A 22,672-nucleotide genomic window follows, 5' to 3' on the forward strand; every position below is an offset into this window, starting at 1 on the left:
ATTTCCTACAGTGGTACAGTGGCTGGGCAATTCATTATGCTGCAGGGTTTGATTTTTGACAGCAGCAGGCATGCTCTATTGGGACTGAAGCTTCAAAATTGCTACGTATCTAAAATCTTCTTAGTTTAGAAGGGCTATTTGCGTTGTGGCACGAAGCATTTAATTATGCAGAGAGCCGAGCACAAAGTATTTGCCCACTGTGGCTGCATTCAAGACAGTGGCTAGAAGCCAAAATGCTCGCATAGTGAAATTTGGTGATGCCAATTAACGTGGTTTGTAAAGCTGGCTTCAAATGCACAGCTCTTTAAACTTGTCCGTTACCACTCGTATTGCTTTTTCTGGGTAGTGGTGGGATGAAGAATGGGCAAGCCTTCATGTGCGACATTCTCTTGCCCTGTTAGTACCCTTTCCCTCGACACTCCTTCTCCCCCACCCTTTTCCTTCAATGGGCCGATGGGACAGAAGAGCAGGCTTGTGTGTACAATGCAAGTGCGTTTGTCACACCAGGCGGAATTTCATCACCGTGCACAGATGCACGACCCGAGTGCCCAGGAAGAGCACGTCATGCTGCTGGGAGACGAGGGCCTCAGGGCGGGCGGACAGGCCCTCAGGCTCGGGTGAGCTAACGTCGAGGTTTGGGCCACAAAATGCCAGGGGTTGCACAGCTGAGAAAAGGCAGGGCACAGCAACATGCTCTCGCAGCATTTGACAATCCCACGGCACTCTGCTTATGGTGCTTTTGTTTCATCCTGGCATTGCTTGCGAGCACTCAAGTGGTTGTATCTAGATTACTTGCCTCTTCTGTGGAAGTTCATTGATATGGCTCCATAACCGAGAAACAGCAGGGACAAAAGAAAATTCTGACAAGAATGAGCAAATATGACGAGGCACTGCAATCTTTGAAGTGGTGTGCTTTTCTCCCATTTTCATGCTTTTTTTTTTCCATGACGTCTGTACTGTTGCGTTACAGGGGTTCTCATTCCCACTGTACCGCAGAGTTCAGGGTTAGCACTGTTAAGAATGCTATGCATTTTTAGTATTGCTACACGCATGTTAGAGTTCCGGATGGTCCAAATTAATTCGGAGCGTTCTGCTTCAATGTGTCTCGTAACCAACTGTGTAGTTTAATAAAGGGAAAATCGGACATCCACCCGTTCGTAGCAATTGCTACAAAGGAAACCCACACGGGTTCCTCGAAAGAAAAGCCTCAGAGTTGAAGAAAAATTCATCCTGGTCCTGGACTCGAACCCGGGACCACCGCCTTTCCGGGGCAGCCGCTCTACCATCCGAGCTAACCAGGCGGCTAGCAGATGGCAGGGCGAAGTCGAATTTGTCGACAACACACGAAGCAAAGGCAAGTTTTTGACGTAGTAGTTTTGCGGAAACCCGCAGAACTACTATGTCTGGGTACTATGGGTGGATGTCTGATTTTCCCTTTATTAATTACTTCTCTCCACCTTGCGGGTTTCCGCAGAACTACTACGTTGAACAACTGTGTAGTTGGTATGTTAAATTCCACGATTTATTTATCGCATCTGAGTAGCCTGCCAAGTGTATGAACTACTAGTGCAAGTAGCTGTACCCTGTTGGTGATTGTTGCAGCAGTGCTATCTGTTAAGTGGCAGCCCAAGTATACGTAATAATTTAAGGCATTGCTCGAGCATACCCCTTCACATCATTATCGCACGCTTCTGCTTAGTTCGGGCAAGTCAAGCAGAAGTGTAACATCGATGGTTTGCAACTGAGCCCGCACTTGCACCAACCACAGTCAAGCTAGCTGCACTGCCTGGAAGAGTTCAGGACATTCAGCCTTAAGAAATAAATGTGTTGTTCTGCCTGTGGCCTTCCCAGCTGTGCCAAACTGCATTTGTAACAGCCAGTTTTGTAACTTGAATGTGTTCACATACTCTTATGCATGCATGCTTGTTGTAGTGCTTACTCTTATGTTAAATTTCTTCCAATGCTGAGCACAGAGTGCCGATGTTCGTCAGATATGTCACATTCAAACTTCTTGCCTCTTGTTATGTTTAACAGCACACTTTATGTTGCTACTTGCTCACCGTGAACACCACAGTACCCCCTTAAAGGTACTGGTTATAGCATGCTCTAAGGTTAGAGTAATAATAACCACTCCGTAGTAAGTTTTGCTACCGTCTGTGTCACTAATACTCCTGTTGGTCGAGAAGGTGAATCATCTGCATCAAATGACGCCTGCATTTATTGTCATTGATTGGCTGCTACATTGGTATATTTAATGTTGATGGACAAAAAGTAATGGTGAACGAATAAACGAAGCAATCTGCATTCTCATGCGCAATGGATCTCGGCAGGATATTGCAAGAACACTCTCTATGTCGCAAACATAAATATGCGATATATTAGAGCGGAATATACAGTTTCAAGTAGAATCGAATATGGCACTAAATATTCGCATTTGAAAAGGAACTGTTTGGTATTTTCAAATATTTGAAACCAACCACATATTTCACAACAACCGATTGGTTAAGTCTTGTTACCCTTTTCCGTCCGCTAAACAAAGTATCACAAATTATGAGAAGTAAAATGACAATGCAGGTTTTAGAAGGAATGCAGATATAAAATGGATAACGCAAGTATTGTTTGCAATTTCATGGCAGAAACCTACATGAAAAGCTATGGGTTTTGCTTGTCTGTCATTCAGTGTTGCTGGCAGTCGAGTCATAAATTTTTCTTTTATGCTATGAACAGTGATTTTTTTGCAAAAGTCCTTTACATGTGTCTACAGCACAGAAGTCCTTTAACAGTTCTTTTTTTCTAAACTACTGATTTTTTTTAGCAATAATTCCATACAGCAGCCATTCATTCTTGGAAAACTTCTTTGCAAACCAGCTCTAAAGCTTTAAATGGATTTTCAAGCCTATTCTTAATGACAACTAGCTCTTGTGCTTTAAACCGATTCTTTGTCCTTGGTAGTTAGCTGTATGTTTTAGACTAGTCGGTACAGGTGCCTTACTTGTTATTCCACCTGTGAATATTTGACTATTTGTGAACGTTTGACTATTCGATATTCAATACTCACTATTTGTATTCAATTTGTATTAGAAAAAGTTGATATTTGCCCACCTGTACCAAAAAAGATGTTTTAAATCAAATGAGTAAAAGGAAGTATACTTGCCACCACAGTGGCAAGAGAAAATGCAAGAATAATAAGAAAACAGCATAACATTTTTACTCAGTTAAGTTCTTCTTTATTTTTTTAATACAAATCTTATTAGTGGTGCACAGGTCAGTGCCAGATAGCATTTTTGTACGGGATTGTGCTCCACGAGGTTTATTAACATGGCAGATTTGTACTCTAAAAAGTGTACCTCTAATTTAACATATACTGCAATTGCTTTTGTGCTTCTTTGACACATTGTACACAAATGTCCCCCTGCCTTCACTCTGTAGTACCAGGTGAAACCTAATGCTGTGTCATGAATTGAATGTCACTAAATGCAGAGTTGGGCTAGTTGTAATTTAGACAGACATGTCTCTGAGTGTAACATAATTGAAGGGAGGCACAGAGACAAAATGATGACAGAAAAGGTATAGCACTCGAATAAACTGGAGGAAAAGGAAGCAAGAAAGGGCTGAATGTACTAGAAAGTGCAGCATGGCAGAGAGTGTGACTAGCTTTAATTTAGGCAGACATGTTCCAGTGCGTAAGAAAATAAGAGAGTTGCAGAGACAAAAGGATGACAGAAAAGGTAGAGCACTCTACCTTTTCTGTCATCCTTTCATTTCTGCACCTCTTCAATTTTCTTACATGCTGTGGAACATGTCTTTGTCGAATGTCATTAGATTGAATAACAAAAATAGTTACGCTATGACAAGGGTATGAGTGACAAAGTTTATTTGGAGTGTATGCTGCACCTTACATAACACCAAGACACTGTTTGAGAAATGCAGGCTGTACAATAAAACTATAGCTAAAGAAGCAAGTGAAAGCAAATTGAAGTGAACCATAGTTACTAGCAGACAGCAGAAACATTATTTATGTTGGTGCATTTCATTGTGAATGGTCTACAAAAACTATATTACATCTGTGTTAGGGATTATATTTGCAGAAGCTTTGGGTGCAAGCTAAGTGTATGTGGTTATTAGTACAAGTCAATATGCTAGCCACGCATCAGCTAGGCCAACCCCTCCCCCCCCCCACCCCCACCCCCATTTGTGTATAACTGTCAATAAATTTCTTGTTGGAAAGTACTAACAGCATTGTTATGCTTTCTGAGGTAAACACCTTAGCTTACGTAACTGTGTATACAAGAATGTTTCTTTCCATCTTAATTTCGCTGCCATAACGTTTTGTGCTATTAATGATTTCCAAAGCTTGCCCGTTAGGCATGGCCTAGTTTATGCTTGCAAATAATTAACTTGCCCAAGCCGGCTTAGCATTTGTATCAATCTTAGTGGTTCCACTTACCTGTGCAGGCTAAAAGCATTGTCTGTCCAGGATGGGTGCTTGCTAAACAATGGTCTAAAAACTGCTAGCACAGTGCTTTAATTAGCAGAACCATTGCCTTGCCAATAGACTGATCTCTCCACAGTCTCATTGGAAGCCCTGCTTGTCATCAAGATGCGAGTAGTCTTTACTGATTTATTGCTGCGGTTGAGTTTGAGGCAACATTGAGTTAAGGGCTGAGGCTATGAGCACAGTGTAGGCTTTGCTGTGTACTGATTTTATTTCCATAGTGCAAGTGACATATGCGCTGGGTAACGATTCCAAAGTTACTTGTGCTTTGATAAAAACAATGTTGACAAATATGTTGAATTTGACAGTCGACAGACTGGCCACTCCAATCATGTTAGCCATTCATATCTGTTCTGAAAAAGCCTACAGGCAGCTCTTGTGCGACAGTGATGGGGGAAAAAAAATGTTTGAAATCGGTCTGCTACAAAAGGTGTGCCATGAAGTTTCGTCCAGGTGGCATGTCATGACAAAGGCCAATGTTGGGTGTCATTGGTTACTTGGGTTAGTTTTCTAGAACAGTAATACAAATACAGATGAAAAGGGCTCAAGGCCATACTAGATTTCTAAATGGTAGCTAGTGAACATGGCTGGTTTGTTTGTTCTTGAGAAAGCTTTTGCATAATCTTGGAACTGTGTATGTATGCGTGGCATGGGTGGGGCCAATGTACACATACATTACTCAAGCACAACACTAGATAGCACTTGCCTGTTGTTTTATCTGTTTTCTTTTGTTTTATTACACTGCTAACCTTTGCCCACACATATCATGCATATATATAGATATTGAGATATAGTGCTTGCCAGCCTGTGGACCAACAGTGATGTTGCATGGCCAGCCCTGTGGCACGGAATCTAAACACCATTGTTTGCTTGGCCCAGTCATGATATGCTGAATGTGTAAAGCAGCCTGACATTATTGCATGTACTATTTAACAAGCTTTGTTTGCATTTGTCCCATTGGTAGTATTCTTAAAAATTATTTTTAGTGTGTGGAGCAGGTTGAGTGTTAAGGGGGTACGATGTGAAATATGCCAGATATAGCTTAATTGCTTCGGTTGTCTTCATTATACAGGGTGTGAGACCGGGCTAGTTGGTATTCCATGCTGAAGTGACTAGCGCGGGACACTAAAAAGGCACAAGGGCAAGCACAAGCAGTAGTGTGCTGTTTGTTGAATTTTTCATTTTTAAGCTTTTTTTTAACCGCTACTCGCTTGAGGGGGTACTGGTAGTAGTTGAATTAACTGAATTAACCGCTTGTCCTTGTCGCTTATTTAGTGTCCCATGTCCACTCTTGCGCTAGTCACTTCAGCTTCATTATACAGTCGACACCCGTGAGTTTGACTCTTGTACGAACACAAGATTTGGTCAAATTATTCGAAAGGGGAAATTAAAAAACTGCGGTAAAACCAATTGTCTTTTATCGCTTCAACTAGTCTGTCACCTTCGAGAAAAAAAATATGAGAGGTTTGCATGCCAAAACCGCAGGATTTAACACAGGACTTTGAGCTCAGCAGCACCATGGTATAGCCACTAGGCTGCCGTGGCGGGTTTGCCATCGAAACTACTCGGTACTGTAATACAATAACTATACATATTGTTGGTGAGTGGCCCACAAACCTAACACTGTTATTGACTGACAAAATTCCCAAATAGACATTGCCTAGGACACAGCTCGAGTCGTCATGATCACTGCAGGACAGGTTACTTGGTCACCATCGCCTAGGGAAGCAGTAGTGTGCTGTTTGCTGAATTTCTTTCATTTTTAAGCTTTTTGTAACCTCTACTCACATGAGGGGGTGCTGGTGGTAGCTGAATTAACCGATGCGGCATGCCCTCGCATTCGAACTAAATGTGGCTTCTTGCTGGGACTTTCCAGTGCATTCAAATTAAGCAAAATGGTGAATTGACAAGAGTCAACTGTGGTGCCATTTTAGCTGAGAAGTTGTTTGGGTTTGACTTTGTATTTACTAGGGAAATCTTGGATGCAGTGCATTGTTTCAAGTTGTCTGGGTTTCGCTTCGTTGCAGTTACGGTGTGCCTACGGGACATCCGCTAAGCAGCAACAATGTGCCATTTTTTCTTGTTCTATTTGCATGCATTGTACCATGTTACTCGTGTCACAGACATTTCAGTGTGCATAATGGAAATGGGGAAATGGCCACTCACTTAGCTGAATGGTTTTCGTGCACAGGTAGTGACCTATTCCTCAAACTTTTTAAACCTAGGAAGCACTGAACGGGGATCCTCTGAACTGCAGACTCAGTCTGCAGATACTGTCATGTTAGATTGTTGTGGTACTTGGTGATTGCTCAAGCAGTCTTGTGTGCCGAGTCTCTTGCCAGCTGACTCTAGGGTTAAGGTGACGATGTTATGGGGCTCAACAGCAATCGTGATCCTCGCTGCTCTGAAAAACATACTTGCATTCAAGACTACCCAGTGTTCCTTTTCTTTCCTTCTTACTAACGTCATCTGCTGCACCAGACCCTGACCTGTTGTTGGACCATTGTCTCTGACACCCGGCATCGTTGTCTCTTGCACTTTCCTTGGGCATTCTTTCCTTCCCTCTGTGATCCCGAATCCTCCTTGCTGTGTTGTGGCATGGTCTGTTGATTTTCGTGTCTTGCTGCGACGCTTACCCTTCCGATCCCCCCTCCCCTCTCCCGTGGAGGTTGTCATGACGAAACAGTGCATCTCACGTCTGTGTCTGCCGGATTGGCACCAATGCAGCAATCGCATGCTCGGACCGTGGAGTTAGAGCACATGCATCTCCAATTGGTGCCTAGTGATATGACTGCATCTTCGTCCATGCAACTTGGGTAGGTCACATCCTCTTCTGTCTCCCGTGTAGACCTCTTAGGCTTTTGAACTTTGGTGCAGGTATAGGGCTTTCCTGCCGCACTCTAGTGAACCCCAGCTTCTGGCGAAGGTTGAGGGTGGCACTTGTCTACGTAGTTGAGGATATGCTATGGCATGTACACTCTCGCATACCATTGCGGCGTGTGTCTCACTGATCAGTGCACACTTTCGCTGGTGTGCTGTTCACTGGCACATTGCACAAGTTTTTTCTTTTTTTTTCCTAGCTGCCGCGATTGCTTCTGTCATTTATAATGTTCAGACATTATAGCAAGGTTGCAATATAAATATAGTGTTTGAGATTTGATCCATTGCATGGTGCTCAAGCATAGTTCAGTCACCATTGTTACACTGCCAGGCATGGTCTGTATCAGTCCTCTCTTTATTAGGTCAACATGGCTATCTTGTTTTGCTCAATCTTAAAATTTGGAGCGGCCTAAAATGAAGTATTGGAAGACAGTGCTTGAAACCAAACAAGACTGAACAAGCAAAGTGAAAAGCTTGCTTCAATTGTGCCCTCTTGTTTTTTCGTGTTTGGATTTCCTGTCTTTGTGTTCTAATGCTAGCTCACAAATAATGGCTATTTGGTACCTGCCATAGTCTCAACAGTTATAGAATTCTGATGCCATGCTCAATGTTAGTTCCTTGAGGTTTGTCCTTCAAGGTTAGTCAAAATCCCCGACCACAGTGAGTGCACTCGTGACACCTGCTAGAAATGTTCCGGGTGAATTTTGAGGATCTTCAGTTAACCAGTTAAGCTAGCTTACCTCATAAATTGGGTCAAGTTGATGGCACTTAAATCTAGTAAGTGATATAATTAATTATTTCGGTGTGAAATAATTCTCTGTTCAAGTCTAAATTGTGTGCATTGCTTAGCCGTTCTTTAGGTGCATTCAGAATACACCAAACATTTAGAATATTTTGATGAGTTTTTAGAATATTCTGATGTTTGCAGTCTGCAATATGAAGCTGTATAAGCATGGTTATTTTCCAGTGCTTGTTACTCTTTAACGTAACCTTGTCATGCGCACATTCAGGCTTTACATCCGAAGGATGCACAACATTAGTTTGCTGCAAGCCCGCATTTCTTAGGTTTTTTTTTCTTGCCACAAGAAATTGTAGAGCCAACTCTTTATATTATGCTATTCTGCTTGCATGCCGCTGGTTGCTCTCTGCAGGCTGTGTTGAGATTATGTTCACCAAGGTCTAGCAGACTGGATGTCTGGCATGCTCTGTATCTCGCACACTGCACTTTGCCAGCACATGTGTAGCGCTGCATTTTCTCCAGAACTGCATGTGTGGCTGTTGTAGCCCTGAATTTTTTTTTAAGTGGCTGTGTACGCTGTTGCCCGGTAAGGTAGGTTTGCTTTGTATGTACTTGTATATAGGATATGCTGGGCATTGTATTTGACATGTAGGTGATGTACCTGTGTTGGTACAATGTGACTGTTACTTTTGTAAAGGATTAGCCACATTCAAATTTTCATTTACTTGCTGCAACGAAGAATTGACACAAAGATGAAATAGGCTCCATGAAGTCTTTAATTCAGTGCAGGCATGAGCAGACTGTGTAGAGTACTGAAGTGCGAAATTCGGTCTCAATGATTCATGAATTGAAAGAAAACTGAGTAAAGGGCAAGGGTTCCATATGGAAAAGTCACTTCTTATACGAATTTAGATTTGCCAGTCTATGTTCTACATAGTATACACTATAGTAATACATTTATCACAGAAAATACTGTGCTCTTGCTTTTATTATCATTACGTCCTCTCCACAACACATGTGCTACAACATTGCCACACAGTGCAACTCACACTTACACTACATAAATGAACCAGACATGAATACACCTCTTCTGTGATATGAGGAATACTGTTGTGATTGACTTTCCTGATTAGCGCCTTCAGGTTGCTAAAAGACCACAACTACCACCCTCGTGGTGCCAATTCATACAGTTGCATGATTGGGCATTGGTACCTCTAAAGCAAAATGATGCCCCGCATGAACACATCACACAAGAATTCCGCGCTCTTCAGGACAAATATCAAAATTGCATGGAATATTACACTGATGGCTCTAAAACAAAAGATGACGTGGGCGTAGAGGCTGTGACAAAAAACTGGGAAAGAAGTATTCAATTACCACAGCATGCCTCTGTCTACACAGCCGAAGTCTACACAATATGGACTGTGGTTCAAAAGATCATCACTGCAAAACACAAATACACAATCAGATACACTGATTCATTAAGCATGCTCAAGGCTCTTCACATGAAATCCAGATGTGAACCCCTGTTGAAGGATATTTTAAACATGGTAACGTCAAACAAATACGGCAGATCAATTAGGTTTTGCTGGGTACCAAGCCATGTTGGTAAACCGGGTAATGAAGCAGCAGATAGATGCGTATCAATGGCAGTACACCACAAAAAAAAAGGAACACAGTGCTTCCATATAAAGATAGTATCACTTCAATTAGGAAGGCCTTGATGTCAAAATGGCAACAAGAATGGGACCACTGTATAAGCAACAAGCTACATCTTACTAAACCCTTAATTGGCGAGTGGAAGTGGTGCCTCTCACAGTTATACATACCCTTATGACATGTCCACACTTTGAAACAGAGACAGAAGGTTTTACACAACCTATATAATTCACATATACCTTTACACCGTGCCCTATTACTGGCAGATGACCCGCTATTGCCATATGCTAAATTGTTTGAATTTTTAGACTACTGGTTATTTACACCAACTGTGATGTACGGTAGGTTTACCTCCTTTAACGTTGTGTTTTCTATTGTCTTGCGAGTGGTGCAGCATGGCCTGAGTAGCCATTGTGCCATTAAACCCTAACTAACCAAACCATTATGTAAGGTCAATGTAAATGTCCTTAACAGCCTATGACAGGTAGCTAAAGGTACAAATGAAAATACAGCACTTTACAATGCAAGACTGTGGTGTGGTGTGCCGGCAGCCAGGCAGGTATATATAGTTTTTTGGGGAGCAGAACATCTTGGTAGAAGATTGTGCATTGCTCTATACGAGAACAACCCAACAGTTAACCACCCGTGCTTCTTTCAACATACTGCAAATGTGTCCCAATCACAACCCTTGTTCTCTCCTCCAAATTTAAGGGGCACGGTGCAAGAAGAGAGATAAATAGTTCAAACCACTACCTAGATTTGGATCCATATTTGCAGGGTAATTAGTGCCACTAAACCTCCGTGATGTCATTTCTGAGTATTTATAGGAGCCACAATACTTGTAAGACGCAAGCCAGTGTACTTACCAAAGGGTATGTCAGCATTCAACAGAACATGAGTTGCATCTGCAAGCTTTTCTTTGATCTCTTTACTTGTCGGACAAGTGAGATTTTTTTACAGTGATATAACATGGTGCTAAGCGCATTATTTTCTAGGTAGGAACACTGAAAATTTCAGTCACCTTTAGTGAGCACCAATATCAGGTTTAGTATAGCACCAAGGTGAGAACAGCTTTGCTACTGTGGCTCTAACAATCTGCCACTGTCTGCCACTGAGCTCATATAGTTAAGCTCCAAGATGCTGTGCTTTCATTTTACTGTTGCTAAAGATCTTAATCACTTGAGATTTTGTACCCAAAATTAATGCATAGCCCTTTTCACAACAAGACTACTCATAGAGCAGGCTGAACTTAGGGCCTGTATCTTTTACTTGTGAATGTAAATTTGTAAAACTTGCACACCTTAGTAGTAAAATGATGGGCTAAATTCTGGTATGCATTTTTCTTGAACATTATGTGGTTGTCTAGGTCTTAATTTCTTGTGCTTTTAGTTTGGAGGTCGCTTATTTACCAAACTGCAAATATGAAGATATTGCTGTATACCAGAATGGTCTTGCAATTGCAGTCTGTGCAAGAAGACTAAAGTAAACGTTCTAGGCCAATCTAGACCAGAGATATAGGACTGTTGGGAGCTCAATTCCTTACTCATACTTCAGGAACAAAAGCTAATTCAAGCAAACTTTCTTTTAATGATATTCACATACATCCTTGTCTAAAATGCCCTGCAGTAGTTTGTCAATAATTATGTCAGTAGTATAATCCTAGAGGTCTGCTCCTCCTAAATTGACAAGTTGTGACATTTGGAGTGGTGAGAAAGAAATAACATGATGTAGGCAAAAATTTTTTTTTTTTTTGCATTCGTCGCATCAAATAACAAGAGTGCAAGTTTGATAGAAATCTATTTCTGAAGGAAATAGTCTCTTAAAGTAGGTCCTAAAGCTTTCGTGCTGTAAGGGTTGCCTTAATGAGCATACGACGGCTGAAAGTTTAGTATTCTGCTGGTGCTGACCTGTCTGTGTTTGGTTGTCGTGATGCTTGAACCAACTAGGTTTGTGGCTGGGGTGGTGCTGCGGGAGCGGCTGCCATCCTTCGAACGCATGCTGTGGCGCGTGTGCCGTGGGAACGTGTTCCTCCGCCAGGCGGCCATTGAAACTCCTCTGGAAGACCCTGTCACCGTAAGTTGAGTTTATCACAATTTTCTTTAAGTTTGCCTTTTATCGACAGACAGCATTTGTGTTCCTTTATGTCCTGTCTATTTGCACTAGGGGTTGCCAACCATCCCAATTTAGCAAGACAGTCCCAACTTATGATTAAATGCCCAGAGTCATGACTTGACCCAGTTAGGATGTCCCTGCTTTAGCTTTTTGTACTATATTGAATAACAATCGCTAAACCAAATTTTCTTTTGTAATGCCTGACAGCTCGGTTGCAGATTCCTTTTCTTTTTCTTCTGTTGCGTCATTATAAACATAAAGGCAGTTCCGATTCCGTCGGGGCTCTAGTTGTGTTGTAGGCCCTAACCATTATCAGTGCCTCTGTCTTTATTGGTTGCTGTGTAAGCCAGGCAACTACTGTACCTTTCTTGTAAATCACGACATGGTAGGACTTAAAAAAAAAATTCCGGTGTTGTTGCATGTACAGACTGGCGCTCCTGGTGCTGACAGGGTTGATCGATAGCTTTTTTTGTGGCCTGTTTTATTGATTGCAGTCCAATTGCTGACAATTCTTTAATTGGATATCTCAAGTCTCAGATGACTGTAGTAGGCACATTTCTTGTTCTTGAGCTTTATTTCTGTGGTGGTGGTTTGTACATTACCATAAAAGAATTTTATGTGACTGGCTTTTTTCACGGATAAACTGCACATTGAAGGTTCGGGGAAGAATGAAGAAACTGGATTAATGCTAATGTCTATGGTTGTGCAAAACATGCTAATGTAACAAATCTTTTAAAGCATACATTTATGTTTACCTCAGGGTGACCAAGTGTACAAGACGGTCTTCATCATCTTCTTCCAAGGAGAGCAGCTGAAGACTCGAGTCAAGAAGATTTGTGAAGGGTATGCTGACCACGTGTTACCTTCCTATATCGGTGATAAGGCCATATGTAATTAGGTGTGTGATTGTATTGATTAAAGCTTTTCAAAGCAGATAGAAAATTTAGTACTGAACTTGGATGTAGGTTGTACATGAGCATGAGTCTAACAGAGGGATGGACAAGGGGCAGGAGGGAGGCAACGCACCCCCCCCCCCCCCCCCGGAATTTCTGTGTACGTGGATGCAACTTGTCCAGCCCACTCCCCCCCCCCCCCCCCCCCAAGAAAGAACACTTCTGATAGTGGACTGTTAGTATGCACTAGCTTCAAAAATGTTGGGTGGCTCCTTGCATAGGGGATGGGGTGGTCCTGCAATATTTTTGGACTGTCATACTGTGCATAGATTCAGGAAGGGCCTAATCAGATTTCAACTGATCTCTTGTTGCCTGCGGCAGTGTTGTTTTGTCCGTCATTTGGAGATAATGAAGACGCCTCTGACGTGACGAACTGCCGGTGCTGTTTCACTGTTCTTTCAATAGTGTGATGGTACCAGACTCTTCCTCGGCCGAGTGTTATGAGCACATCATCGTTATTTGTCTGTGCATATTTTTCTGACTGCCCATAGAATTGAAGTGAAAATGGTCCCATTGTAACACCACTGTAACATATAAAATCGGCCCCTGTGGTCATTATTTCTTGATTTCTTTTGCCTTGTTCATCAGCTCTTCTTTCCTACTTTTGCTCAGTGGCTGCGATCAGAACCACATTCTGTCGGTGGCAGAATGCAAAAGCTACAACGCATTTAGTTTGATGTGCACATTAAAAAACCTTCCTCGACATGTATAAAACATTTAGTCAAAGCAGTCAAGTGATAACTGAACTAATTGCAGCCACTGACTCGGTATTTGCTCTTACGGCATGTCTAATTGGCAACAATCTTGCAGGTTTCGTGCAACCCTTTACCCATGCCCTGAGACTCCAGGAGATAGACGGGAGATGTCCATTGGTGTGATGACCCGTATTGAAGACCTCAACACGGTATGTGAACAGTAGCAACAATGTTTAGCGAACTGTTAGTGTAAAGTAAAATCTTTGAAGACTACATCATCACTAAGGGGTGGTTCTTGTTACAGCTTTATAAACCTGTCCAAGAATGCTGTCACTGCTTTAGCTTTGACATGATGCTATAAAAATCGGATGGCTTCCAAAGATGCGTGATGGAAATTACCACAAATACATTGTGTGGCCTGACACGGCACATATGTTCTGGTATGATAAGGTGGCACATTCATTCTTATTGGCCAGAAAGTAGCTATGTGTTCTGCTGAAAACCAAGAAGTTGCTGGTTTCATCTGCTTTGCTTAGATGTTCGAGCACTTTACTGGAACTGCATGATTTTAATTATGATGGCTTGGTTTACTCACTGTGCATTAACCTATTGGCTGCCAAAGCCAGCCAACTGCCAGTAGTAAGACAGGGGCCGTATTGCCTAAGCCAGTAATTTGCTGGGTGGGAGGTCTTGTTGGTTTGAATAGCAATAGCCGAAATATGCTGGCCAAGTTTAGAAATGTCAGTAGGGTGGCACTAGATGTCCAGTTCAGTTTTTTTTTTCTTTCTTAAAATTCATATTACTAGAATGCTTGCATGTGCATTCAGACATCTGTGCACCTTGAAGCAGCATTGTGGGTGCTTTTCCCACATCAGGTTTCACCAAACCACGGGTAGTACAAAGTATGCAGTGTAAAGAAAAAAAAAAAAAAAACTTCCCTGAAGATTTCGATACTCCCTAATGCGATATTTGAGTGCAGCTCTATATCTGTTTCCATTTCGTAATTTATTGGCTGGCGCGGGCAATCTGCCTCGTGTGGCATGTTGCAAATGCAGCGAAGCATTTCAAAATGAGTCAACACTCAAGCACGATAGTTGAGAGCAGAGTTGGCGATTGTCGAAAATCTGATCTGTGGGTCAAGCACGTCTGCTCTTATATGCGACTCGTTGAAGGTTCCAGAAAAATCGCTGGTGCCTGGTGCCCGTGTGGCTTCCAGAATGTACTACACAATTTGTGTCGCACATAGAATCGGATTACAAAATGCTTTGCTGACGACAGCGAACGAATAGAACCATCGATAACATTCAAGAAGCTTCTAATACATGCAGGGGCATCATGCGTCGAGGGATGATGTTTAACATTTGTTAGCCGATGAAAAGCAGTGGCTGAAGAAAGACAAAGAAGTGAACAGGTGACATGCCGTACTCTGGCGCCATCTGGTAGCAGTCATCACAGAACACGTCATGTGCGGCACCACGGTGCGTGGCATCAGGAAGCACTGCGCTTTTCTCTTTCATCCTTCGCTGTTGTGCTCATTCGCTCGATTATGCGGCCAACGCTCGCCGCAGGAACGAGCCATTAAGAGCTGTGCTCTAAAAGTGGCATCAGGTGAGAGTGAAAAGTGCAGTGATGCTCTCCTCATGCCTGAGTGTTTAGAACTTTTCCACACAAGAATGAATCTGTGTGGCACTTGTAGTTCTGAACTGAGAAGCACTGCTTCATATTTTGAATGAAGCTTATTTGTTCACATATTTTTCAGTGTTTCTTACTGTAGAGCATTAAATAACAAACGTAACTGTGGAAGTTTGCATAGCATGTGTATACACAGTAGCAATAATCGGAATGGAGGACCATGCGGGGTGCATACTCTGCATCCAGAGAGTTACACATTGTTTGTGCACATTTTAAAAACGGAGTGTCTATTTGTGTCCATTTACTTTTACTGTAATTTATATGTTGTAATATAGTACCAGCTTTTAATTCACAGATTGCACCTGCAGTCATGCGCTGTGGGTCAAACATCTTGAATAGGTTGTATTCGCTTTCACGTCTTGCAGGTGTTGGGCCAGACACAGGACCACCGTCACAGAGTGCTGATGGCTGCGGCCAAGAACATCAAAAACTGGTTTGTGAAGGTCCGCAAGATCAAGGCCATCTACCATGCCTTGAACCTGTTCAACCTGGATGTGACCCAGAAGTGCCTCATTGCCGAGTGCTGGTGCGCCGTCTCTGACCTTGAGAAGATCCAGATGGCCCTGCACCGAGGCACGGTCAGTGCACTGTGTCCCTAAAAGAATTTGTAGTGAGGCATACTTGCTGCTGACAAATGATTCAAATTAACAATGGAACTTGAACAGCTGGGGTGAGAGGAAGATTGCACTCTCAAAAGTCTTGAATCTGCCACTTGGAAACAGTTTTTCTCAGATGGAGCTGTCGGTCCTGTAACCTTTTTAAAAGCTGTGTATGCTGAAAACTTGCGGAAAAACGCTGGATTTCTTCCTTGCAAAGCTTTGCCCAGCTGTAATTAGCACAAGTGTATAAGGAGTCTCGCACTAGTATTTTTTGTTGTTGTAATTTTTAAAGGTCTAGATAAACTCGAGCATGTTGATACCACAGTAGTTTTTCTCCAGCGCATTCATGAGCATGACTCAACAAACAGATGGCTGTAAGTTTAAAGGGGGCAGTACACTATAGATTAAGAAATTGTTTTTAGAGCTCTTACAATGCCAGTTTCGTGTGCTATATTTAAAAATACATTGCACAAAGCACTGGTCTACATGGAATACCTCCTTCTTGAATTAATGAAGAGTCTCTGATAGCGTGTGTGCATGTGTGTGTTCATTCTGTAGTTGCAACCTGAAACCCTTTTATGTCACATTGTGGCCATTATAAAAAGCAAGCAACCATTAAAACATTTGGAGGTAGACTTGTTTTTAATAAAGTTTGGTTCATCGAGTTGTATTCATTAGTGTGAAATGTTTAATGACCTCTTTTATGCACTTGTGGAACTGGCCAACAATAAACAGTTTCACTGAACTAATGCCAGTCCTAGTTACGTGTTGTGATTAATTAGACCAGTATTCCCTAGACAAGAAAACTGGAAATTGCGTTCATGTTGAACATTACTTGGGGCTTGAACTGCCTTAATTGGAACCCGACATTACCCCATTGGTCTCTGGCATTCAGCATTTTCCTCATTCATTGCAAGTTTGAGCCCTGAAGCCCCTATAGAACGTAAGCCTAGCAGAATATCAAAGCTAACATTAATTTAAGGAAGCGCAGCCAGTTTGCTGTTCATGTATCTTTTTATAATGTAAATAAACTTATCCTGTGATGGCCAGAAGCTGGAAGATTGTTAGGCCATTCATGTTTCTGTTCGTTTAAACTTGCTGTGTCCTCCAGGATCGTGGTGGCAACACGGTGCCATCGATCTTGAACCGCATGGAGACCAAGGAGACCCCGCCCACCTACACCCGCACCAACCGTTTCACTGTAGGGTTCCAGAACATTGTTGATGCCTATGCTGTGCCAAGCTACCGAGAGGTCAACCCAGGTGAGCCCAGTGGACATACTTTCCTTTGTGGTGTGCTGCTGAGCCTTTCTACTTGTCACTTGTCACACATTGGGCTGTAGTGATCAGCTCTTCGGCGCACCCTCGCATCATAGTGAACTTGGCAAGGAAACCATTTTAAGGGCAGTAGGCTAGAAAATGCCCAGTTATGTAGTACATTCATGATGGATAGTGCAAACTTGGAACAGGCAATGTAGAGTAGGAACTTTCACAAGTGTGTATGCTGTATATTGATGGCATTGTTACACCCAGTTGAATCATGCCCTTCATCTTTATTCCCCTCGACTTTTTTCATTTTAGTAATATGTGTGCACTTATTGTTCTTTGTGCTTGCATTCCCCACATGTTTACTTGAAGGTGTTGAATTTATGACAAAGTTCTACTTAATGCTTTTCCAGTTTCCTCTTCTTGGTCGTTTGTTCCTGTTTGCACTGTCCATCATGACTACTTTAATAGCCACTGGTTGTGTGCTTTTCTTTTTGTTTGCTTCAAGTAATTTTTTTTAAATTTTTTTTAGATTGTCACCATGATTTAACGAATGCAAGTTCGACAGAAACACACTTGATTCTTGAAAGGGAATGTGCTGGCATGCAGTATAGCTTTGTGCTACTTCAACCCTTTAATGACAGCACGTATAAATGCATGAAAAAAATGCTTATTTTCTATCTAAATGTGCAAAATACATTGGGAATAAGCATGGTCAACGAGAAGAAAAATTACTTCTAAAGAAAACTTCTACTGAAACAGAGGGAAAACACCAGGCAGGAAACTGAAAGTTGGTTTTACCCCAAGCCACCTATGGCTTCGAATGCTTACAGACAGCTCTCGTGACATGTGAACCATAGGCATACATTTCACTTGCTTTACATCCCATATGTGCACCCCTGCAGTCATAGATCTTGCATTGGTCAGTCTCCTCTGACCATGCTTTCAAAAGAAAGCAAGTTGTAGTATATTTTGTTCCCTCTCTAAACCTACAAATGATGCTTGATACCCATCGTTCAGTGTTAGCCGAATACATTTAGCCAGAAACTTCGTACCCAATACCGAGACTCAGCCTGAAAAAAAAAGTGATTTGTTACAATTGCCTGTAGGCAATACTCGTCAATAAGGGGTTAAGGTGGATAGCAGCTTTCCTCATTTTCATCTTCATTTGTATTTTTTGGAATAACTGTGTGCACATGAACAGCTTCATTGAAAGGAGCACGCCCTCATTGTATCTATGTACATTATGGAAAAGCGGTAAGCTTGCTGTGAAAGTTTTTTTTAGCCATAGATGGTGATGTTTGTTCCTCTGCCTTGCTGCAGCCCCGTTCACCATCATCACATTTCCATTCCTGTTCGCTGTGATGTTTGGAGATGCCGGCCATGGTACCCTGATGTTCCTGTTTGCTCTCTGGATGGTACTCAAGGAGAAAGCACTGCAGGCTGAAAAATCTGACAATGAGGTTGGCATACCACTTTTAATTGTGTTGTTTTAAATTAACTTCATCGTAGCATGCTGATCATTCCTCGCCAATAAAAGTACCTTGCTCGTGCCGCACGACCTAAGCATCGATGACTAGTATTGGTGCACATGAGCCAAAAACCTGGAAAGCAGCATGTGATGAGCAATGATTTGAGGCACAAATGATGGCGTGTGCTGCTTTATATTCTCTCATCGATCCTACCTACTCATTGACCTTCCAGTAATATTTGTACCCTCTGCATTTTCGCAGATAAACCTGGGCCGTTATTTTGTAGCAATGCCTTTTCTCAAAGCTAGTGCCTTTCGGCACTTCTTGCGCTCAGGACGCCGCATTGGGGAAAATAAAAAGGTGCTTGAAAGCAAAACAGTTTTTCTTACAAGTGAAAATGAACAGAATGCATTTTTGAGCAAGGACAAAAAATAAAATGCAATAAACATAATCACTGTGTTAGTACTACGAATAAGTATGCTGTTTCAGGCCAAGCAAAACCGATCGAACCCAAGTAGATACTCAAATGGTGTTTTCTTGTGACGTGCTTCAAAACGGTGAGTACATGTCTTGCAAAGGATGGCTCGACTTCACAAGCATCGAGGACAGCATTTTTTGGAGAATGTTCAGTTTTGAGAAGGAAAACATTGATGAATTGTCATCATTAAATTGTCATTGGTGAGGGCAACCTAGGATGGCTTGGGGACGTGCGCTAGTTTTATATTTTTGATCATGGGTCAACGCGAATGCAAGAACTCTACTGGCTTGGGTTGTGCGTATGTGGACTTATGGCCCGAAATTTTCGTGGGTCCCCAAGCTGCTTGGGTCCCCAATTCCAAAACTCCGACTACTCTGCTGTTGCATTTTGGTTTGACATCTGTCTCCTGTGTAACTGTGCCTGTTTCACTAACTGCGTGCCAAGTGGACAGATAGTAGTATAGTTGGTCACATAAAAGAAAAAGCCATTTGCCCATCGCCAGCAACTGCTGATGGGGCTGTACTGCAGTGCATCTTGTTCACTATGATAGCGCTTTTTTTTTTCTAATGGGGTTAATCGTTGCAAGCTGCCTTTCTCCCCATTGGTCTATGAATATACTGATATGTAATCTCTCACTGATTGTTGAATCGCTGATAATTTCTGAGCTTTCGCCTTTTCTACAACAAGCTTTTCCTTTCTTTAACCGATGTCCTTACTGCATTTTGCAGCCTTGATTTTTGTTTGCTGGCCGTCTTCTCTATGTAAACAGATCTGGAACACCTTCTTTGGTGGCCGCTACATCATCCTGCTGATGGGGATCTTCAGCGTCTACACAGGCCTCATATACAATGACACCTTCTCCAAGTCCTTCAACATCTTTGGCTCATCCTGGTTTGTCGCAAAGAAGTGCGTGCCAATTTTTTTCTATTTGCAAACTTTTTTTTTTTCTGGCAGGATTTGTACCTCTGAACAGATTGGATAAGTTTGCAGTTGCGTAGTGCTGGCCAAGGCATTTGTGCACTAGTGCCATTTTACTCAGTTCTATGGCTTCTTTAAAAACTGCGCATGAGTAATCCTTGATAAAAATTATCTGCCGTCCTTCACATTGATGCCACATAGCCGAAACCGGCAATATTGTTGAGCCAATGTGTATTGTAATTTCTTTAAAAGGGATTGTAATTTCGATATGGCCATTGATGTCAGCTATGGTCAACTTTGTATGGGAAAAAATACCCCAAAGTTCATTTTGCAAAGCAGGGCTTGTACCAAAAGCTTTGTTGAAAAAAACGTAATTGCAATGGTCACGAAAAAGTGTTCGTTGAGAATGAAACACTTCAGAGTTGCCCCTTTCAGATGTGTTGGCCTGCACGAATGTTGATCATGTCTTATCACTCCTTTGTTGCCAGCCATGGCAGCTGTGACTTTTCACTTTTCAATGTGAATGTACATTTATGCGAGTTAATTATTCACTCTGTTTGTATAGCTACATCTGTTAAAAAGCTTGATACCATTGCACAGAACTTGCAGTAAGTGCTATTACTGCACTGGTCACTGCTCAACAAAAAGCACCCTAGGCATGAAACATTATTATTATGAGTGCATAAGTGTTGCGAGCATCAGTCATGTCAGAGATGACAGCTCTTATTGATTACTTGAAACATTGAAGTTGAAAATCCAGAGATTTTGCTTGTGATCCAAATCGGCGCAAATCGTTGTGGCGCGAGACACTGACGCGTCCACAGCTGGTGTGCTCCGAGTGGCCCAAGACGCATATTGTCGTTTTCCTATTGTGCAGTGTTTTAAGACCATGGCTATATTTGGAAACTACAGTGCAAATACTGACAATGCACTGCCTTCTAGCAGCCTAGGAGAAGCTTTCATGTGTTAAATATTTTCACTTAAAGCACTCGCAACTAAATGAACGCCTTCTTATTTTTGTATCCGGTCTCCAGGGCAGATTACCATGAGCAGGAACAGCTGGACCCAGTGGACAACTTTATGGGATCGCCATACCCCTTTGGTGTGGACCCTGTAAGCTTTTGTTGTAGCACTTTCACATTCTGTTTTCGTAACATGTAATCTCTGTCTGGCCGCAGGCATGGCAACTAGCTACCAACAAGATTCCTTTCACCAACTCATACAAAATGAAGATGTCCATCGTGCTGGGTGTGTCACAGATGCTTTTTGGTGTTTTCCTCAGCCTCTGGAACCACAGGTGAGAGCAATGCCGGCTTCTTGTAAGAGTCATAACTTGTGCTTTTGTTGTTTCCTTGAGGCCTGTGTATCTTTGATTTGTGCCTGTTGCATTTAGTGTTCCTTACAGAATGCTATGCTTACACAATGTGGGCTGAATATGGAGAAAAAAATTGTGGGAATTCACAGTGAAGGTAGATCATGGGTGTCCTCTTATTGGATTACACGTGCCATCATTAGTTGCTACTTTCTGTGTGTTTGTGCACTTCACTTCTTGGCATTCTGTTTTGTATACAGACTTTACATAACGTCATACACTTGTCGGTGATGTTCTACTGTACAGGCATGAGGGCAATAATTCGGAGTTTAGTTCCCAGTTACCATGTTGATGGGCAGAAAGCTAAAATGACCCTGTGGCCAGTTTTGTTCCTTGTGAACAACTCCCAGTAGTCTATATTGATCCAGAGCCTGCATTATGAAATATAGTCACAAATAATCCAGCTGCGCCTGCTGGACATATAGAACCGTATATGTGGCTGGGTAAGTGGCCTCAGTCAGGTCTATGAAGAAATTTGTTTTACTCATACAGGTTCTTCCGCAACATGGCCAACGTGTGGTGCGAGTTTGTGCCTCAGCTGCTGTTCCTCTGCTCCATCTTCGGCTACTTGGTGATCATCATCTTTGCCAAGTGGACTATCAACTTTGGAAAGGACACTTACTGCGCGCCCAGCCTCCTGATTACGCTCATCAACATGTTCCTCTTCTCCTACCCGACTGAACCCTGTTACCAGGCACAGTTCTACAACGGACAGGTGAGGACAATGGGTGTCATATGGTCTTTACCTCCTGAATACTGCATGGTCCCATGCAAAGGCTGTACTTTTTTCTTAAGTTTAGGTATGTATTTCAGTTGTGGCTCGTGCACGAGTTAAAAATGTGTGTATTAGTTAAAATAAAAAACTGGGCAGGTTTGTAAATGTACATGTTAAAATGGTAGTCATACACAAATGATGACATAAGGCAAGAAAATTGGAACACAAGAATGTCGTTTTAGAGCGATATTAGGCGCCCATTCCTGCAGCGAGCGTTGGCCTGCCTCGGCATTGTACCTCGGCGTAACCGATCGAATGATCACAGCAAAAGGTGAAAGCGAATGCGAAGTGCAGTGGGGGATGAAAGACGTGAGGAGGAAAGTGAAGAGGAGGCTGCAGCGGAACCATGAGGTGGAAAGTGGAGGAGGGTATGGCAAAAAAGTGTGAGAAAAGCATAGTGCAGCGACAATGGCTACAAGATGGCAACAGAGAAGCATGCATTGTCTGGGAGGTCTGTCGGTGGTGGCTGCTGTGAATCGCGCCCACATGTCACCCATGCGCTGGCTCTCGCAACCTCCAAATTAGCGAGGCAGACTTTGCTCCATTTGCGATGTGTCACATGTGGTAG

The 22,672-nt window shown here is 42.4% G+C and overlaps 1 protein-coding gene across 4 annotated transcripts in view; it reads left to right on the forward strand.

Moving 5' to 3' along the window:
- The window catches only part of Vha100-1 (V-type ATPase subunit a family protein Vha100-1), a 42,294-nt gene that overhangs the window by 14,661 nt on the left and 4,961 nt on the right, over window positions 1-22,672 (forward strand). For 2 of the 4 annotated variants that reach the window (XM_055070838.2, XM_050178170.3), the window contains 11 exons: window positions 532-617; window positions 11,720-11,846; window positions 12,646-12,728; window positions 13,649-13,742; window positions 15,591-15,803; window positions 16,936-17,086; window positions 18,413-18,552; window positions 19,809-19,945; window positions 20,992-21,070; window positions 21,136-21,254; window positions 21,822-22,044. In XM_055070838.2, the coding sequence (XP_054926813.2) occupies window positions 532-617; window positions 11,720-11,846; window positions 12,646-12,728; window positions 13,649-13,742; window positions 15,591-15,803; window positions 16,936-17,086; window positions 18,413-18,552; window positions 19,809-19,945; window positions 20,992-21,070; window positions 21,136-21,254; window positions 21,822-22,044 (1,452 nt within the window). Of the gene's footprint in view, window positions 1-507; window positions 618-7,222; window positions 7,312-11,719; window positions 11,847-12,645; window positions 12,729-13,648; window positions 13,743-15,590; window positions 15,804-16,935; window positions 17,087-18,412; window positions 18,553-19,808; window positions 19,946-20,991; window positions 21,071-21,135; window positions 21,255-21,821; window positions 22,045-22,672 lie in introns of all 4 variants that reach the window. The other 2 variants (XM_050178168.3, XM_050178169.3) reach the window with 2 other exon arrangements.

This window comes from Dermacentor andersoni, chromosome 5 (assembly GCF_023375885.2).
Source record: "Dermacentor andersoni chromosome 5, qqDerAnde1_hic_scaffold, whole genome shotgun sequence".
NCBI lineage: Eukaryota > Metazoa > Arthropoda > Arachnida > Ixodida > Ixodidae > Dermacentor > Dermacentor andersoni.